The 4,649-nt window shown below is 37.3% G+C and overlaps 1 protein-coding gene across 1 annotated transcript; it reads left to right on the top strand.

The window, feature by feature from the left end:
• Positions 1-367: 367 nt before the first annotated feature.
• On the top strand, positions 368-1,783 carry LOC113295817 (protein PELPK1-like). Its single transcript, XM_026544147.1, has 2 exons — positions 368-460; positions 1,364-1,783. The coding sequence occupies exons 1-2, from the start codon at positions 368-370 to the stop codon at positions 1,781-1,783; spliced, it is 513 nt and encodes a 170-aa protein (XP_026399932.1).
• Positions 1,784-4,649: the final 2,866 nt, after the last annotated feature.

Genomic DNA, 4,649 nt, shown 5'->3' with positions numbered 1-4,649 from the left:
AGCCTGCCGAGTGAATGACCTGGCAAGTGGTTTGCAGAATGTTGTTGTGAATGGTCAAATAGCCAACGAGTGAATGGTCTACTAGTGGTTTGCACAATTGTGTCATGAGTAAATAGATTAGCACTGCAAAATCATTTGCATAATATATCTTATTTGTTACAAATTAATAGATTTTACTTTGTATCCTTCTGAAAACTTTTTGCAAAAATAAACCTGAACATCCATGATACTTTGTTTATGCATCGGGGGCTTCATGACCAGCACATTTTGGTTGTGTCGGTACTAATTTGCAATTGTGAATATAGATTGAATATGACGTCAAGGCATGTGATAGGAATAGTGCAGTTAGAGTTGTGTAGATAACAAAATGACATGTTTGGTTCTGCCCAATGGTGGTTATGTTATCTATCGTGTTGATCATCAGCACTCTGTTAGGACCGGTTCAGCGCTATATAAAGAGGTAACTCTGACCATTTAGAACTCCATTGATAATTGGCCAGTGTCTTCTAATTTATCTTTATGTTACATGTACCTTCTATGTTGATGTTCAAGTTACCCATATATAAATCTCCATGTAAGACCTTAGTAAGAAATCCACTGATCAACTACCTTGTATATATATCTACTATCTAGTATTTACTTGTATGGCGCAAGGCAGCGCAAGGAGGAATAGTTGCCTTGTTATGTAAGAACGTACGTGCTAACTAAAACGTCTTATTAATAATAATCTAAATAAAGCACTTGTTTATTCCCTTCATTTTCTTGCTCTGTTTCATTATTTTTTATAATTGTCTCTGCCTGTCTGTTTTTTCGTATACTTCTTGTCTTTTGAGTTTTGACTGTTCTTGATTCTTGTAGAAGTTCAAGAACAAGAAGAGGCTAGTTATAACACTAATAAGTACACGTTATTAAATATTTAGCTGATGTTCTTCGATGGTTTCCTCCCAATCTTAGTATTATATCCGAGTTTTTCACTTTGATGAGAAAAGAAATAACTTATGCATCGGAATGTCAATAAACAACAACAATACGATCTCCACTAAATAATCGACTGAGAAGATTGAGAGGATGGTGTTAGCAGTGATTAAAGTAGGCTGATAGAAACAATACCAATACCAAATTAAGCCAGTTGAAGTAGATGTTCTCAGTAACATAATACAATATCAGCAATTTGGTTTGTGGTCAAAGAAAATAAATAAAATATCATCAATTTGTTCAGAAATTCCATCTCTACAAAGCTCGAATTGACATCACTGCCTAAGAATGAAGCGGCATCTTTACCCGGGGATGCAGAGGTGCCAAAGCTCGGTTTCTCAACTTTGCCGAAACCTGAATTGCCAAAAACCTATGTGCTCTTCCAAAGCCCGAGATACCAAAAACGCAATTGCCGAAGCCTGAAGTTCCAAATGCTGAATTGCCAAGGCAGCAATTGCCCAAGCCTGAATTGCTAAAGCTAGCATTGCCCAAGAGAGAACTCCCTAAGCCAGAATTTCCCAATCTTGAAGTGCCAAAGACTGAAGTACCTAAATCTGAATCGCCAAAAAATCAAGCAAAACCTGAGTTGCCAAAGCTTGACGCTCCAGCGTTGACGAAGCCTGAGTTGCCAAAACTTGAGGTACCAACTTTACCAAAAACTGTATTACCACCTCTCCCCAAGGTCCCTACCGACCTACCCAAACCTGAACTGCCATCGTTGCCCAAATTCGAAATTCCAAAACTGCCAGAATTGCCTTCTCTACCAAAACCCGCACTTCCTATGCTTCCTCACTCAACCAGCCCTTGATTAAATACTTTTCCCAATTGAAGTTCTTCAATCTAAGTGGTTGCAGCTTTCGAGGCTGTGTGTTTACATTTAAGTTTCTGTTTTCGTGCTTTTCTTATTCAATTTGGTTGATGATGATTTGTGGTTTGTACAAGTCATATATGTAACTTGCTTATTTTCATATTTTTCTGTAAGATTTGGCTCATATTGATGCCATACAATATTGTTGTTTCTTTAATTGATGGAGTTGTATTTTTTGAATGCATTCTTTTGCTTATTGGGAGGAAGTTGTATCTATTTTATTTTTATTTCCTGAAGCACTGTATCCATCTTATTTTTATTTTATTGATCATATAGTTTTCCGCGGAGCAATATAAGTAAATGAACTCTCCTTGTTATGAAGAACGCAATAAAATACATATCGTTAGTTAAAATTGGATGTAGGGATGTAAAACGAAATGCAGCAATACTATGCAAAGGGAGTCGCCAGGAGTCAAGAGGTTAATCAAGTGTGGCCTTGTAGCTATGCTATGGAGGATCTGCAAAGGGAGTCGCCAGGAGTCAAGAGGTTAATCAAGTGTGGCCTTGTAGCTATGCTATGGAGGATCTGCGTGTGGAAACCCTGGCCTAGCTGGTGCAGAAGTTGTGTGCAGTCTTCATGAAAATTTAAGTCCATGGCTTCTCAAGAAAGCTCATCAGTCTCCTCTTGCTGTTCAGACCACTCTTTAATATATTAAGCACTTTCAACAAAATCTCTTAAAACGTTTGGATGAGAAGCTATGCTAGGTGATAAAAATGAAGTAATAGATAATTCCCTAAAAATACTTCCAACAGCAGCAGTTAATATCCATGTACTAGGAGTCTAAAACTGTTTTGTAGGATCGAGCAAAAGAAGAGAGCATAAACGCGGAAGCACAAAAGACTACATTGATAATAATTATTGGTGTACTAATCCTCATGGCTCAACAGCCTATTTATAGTTTAACAAACTTGACGACTAAGCAAAGACACTTTTCTAATAAAATCAAACTCTAAATAAAGAACTCTTCTAGAACCAAAACAACTTGTTTCTCAAGTTTACTTCATCTTCAAGTATGACATACCGTGTCAACTTCAACTAGTTACTTCACCGAATCAGAGTCAACTTGTACTAGTTGATCCAAAAACCATAGTCTTGGTTTACTATCTCCAACATCCTCCCTTAAACCAAGACTACTTAACAAGCTAGAAACACTATTGTTGTGCTCTATCAACTAGCTATCCAAATTCTTTCCTCCCTTTTCACCTACTTCACTTGTAGGATTTCGTCACTCTAATTTGTAACTCATCACCAAGCATTGTAGCTCATCATATACTTTAGTTTTTAATTTTTCTTCACATGTTACTTCAACAAGAGTCACAACCCACTGATGTGATGTCTGCTGCAACTGATCTTTTCACAGTTCACAAACCTTTCTTCTCTTCCCAAGTAAACATGTTGCCTTCTTCACGATCATAACTATTTGTTGTTGTGACGTCTCTTCCACAACTCATAGGCTCACTCGCCTACCTTTTTTTGATCTTCTTCCACAACTCATAGGTTTTCTAACCTCCTCTTGTTGATCTTCTCTAACAACACCTTTGGTGATTGCATTTCTTTCTTCATAACCTTGTTTTCGTATCTTCTTCTCTGTTCCAGTCATGCTTTTGTTGTGAAACCTTCACACTTCTTTGTTTTTCAAGATTCTCTCACAATCTTTCCGTCACGCTTCTGCCACAAGCTCTAACTGTTTTTTCTTGTTATATTGTTGTTAAAAATTTGTCACGCTATTCAGATTTTCCACACTTCTGAATTGGTAACAGATTTGCAACGCTGTGACATAATTGTCACACTTCTGTTTGCAGGCATTTAAACAAACACTTTCTCTTCACTTTCGTGTCCATGACACTCACTATCAAGAACAACTTCTCTTAATAACCACCCAACATTATTTGTCCTTCTAAATCTCTGAATTCGAATTCAGCTCCATCAGAACGTAACAGTCCCTCTTTTCTCGACTGAAATTCTAATTTCGATCCTCTATTTTTATTTTTATTTCGAATCCATAACTTAACCCTTTGAATCAACACCACTCACCCAAAACTTCTTCATCTTTCAATGCTCTGCCATAACAACCCTTGTTTACTGCAACAACACCTTTCACAACCATCTTTATTATTGATAATTCACATTGTCCATGATTGACAGCAACAACAACCTTGCTACAATCCTCAACCAAGACTTCTCAATACATACTACGAGTAAAGTTGATTAGTGTAAAGAAAACCTATGAGTTGAGAAGTAAGGCAATTCCAGTAACGCGAGTAAAGTTGCTATGAGTAAAGATGGGAAAGAGATGTGATGAGTTTTTACTTTAAAGGCAATCAAGGGTTCTTGCTGCAGCAACAACCACCGTCGGCATCAAAATACTGGACCAAGATCCGTTCCTTCTTTCTTGGTCTCTAACTGTGTTCACAACTTTGTTTCTCGTCACTTCCAACCCACACAACTTCCTCCTTTCTTCTCTGCAAACAACCATTAGTTTTTGCTTGTACGGAAAAACTTATGTCTCCTACTTGCATTCAAAATCTTCTTCAAACTTGTGTTTGTACTAACCCAAATTTCTTAAGCCAAACACCTCGATGACACCTTTAAGTCCTGATTTTTTTAGGTCGTCTTGAAACCCCCAAATCTCTAACAATGCCGCAGCATAACTCTGTTTCCTTATTTATCTCAATTCGTGCAAGACTTGCGTCATATTTTTTTTTACATAAGAATTATGATCCTTTTCTAAATCTTTTTCACCCTACTCTCTCTCACCTTGCTCTGATACTAAATCTAGGATCGAGCAAAAGAGGAGAGCATAAA

The sequence above is a fragment of the Papaver somniferum genome, chromosome 7, assembly GCF_003573695.1.
Source record: "Papaver somniferum cultivar HN1 chromosome 7, ASM357369v1, whole genome shotgun sequence".
NCBI lineage: Eukaryota > Viridiplantae > Streptophyta > Magnoliopsida > Ranunculales > Papaveraceae > Papaver > Papaver somniferum.
Note: the sequence above shows the minus strand (reverse complement) of the source record. Positions and strands in the feature narration are given on the sequence as shown.

What these genes read in the sequence shown, in the direction of transcription:
- LOC113295817 (XM_026544147.1), top strand. Translation starts at nt 368, where the DNA reads ATGACATGTTTGGTTCTGCCCAATGGTGGTTATGTTATCTATCGTGTT. An exon ending in GTTCAGCGCTATATAAAGAG is followed by an intron (nt 461 to 1,363) that starts GTAACTCTGACC and finishes GCTCTTCCAAAG; the next exon opens with CCCGAGATACCAAAAACGCA.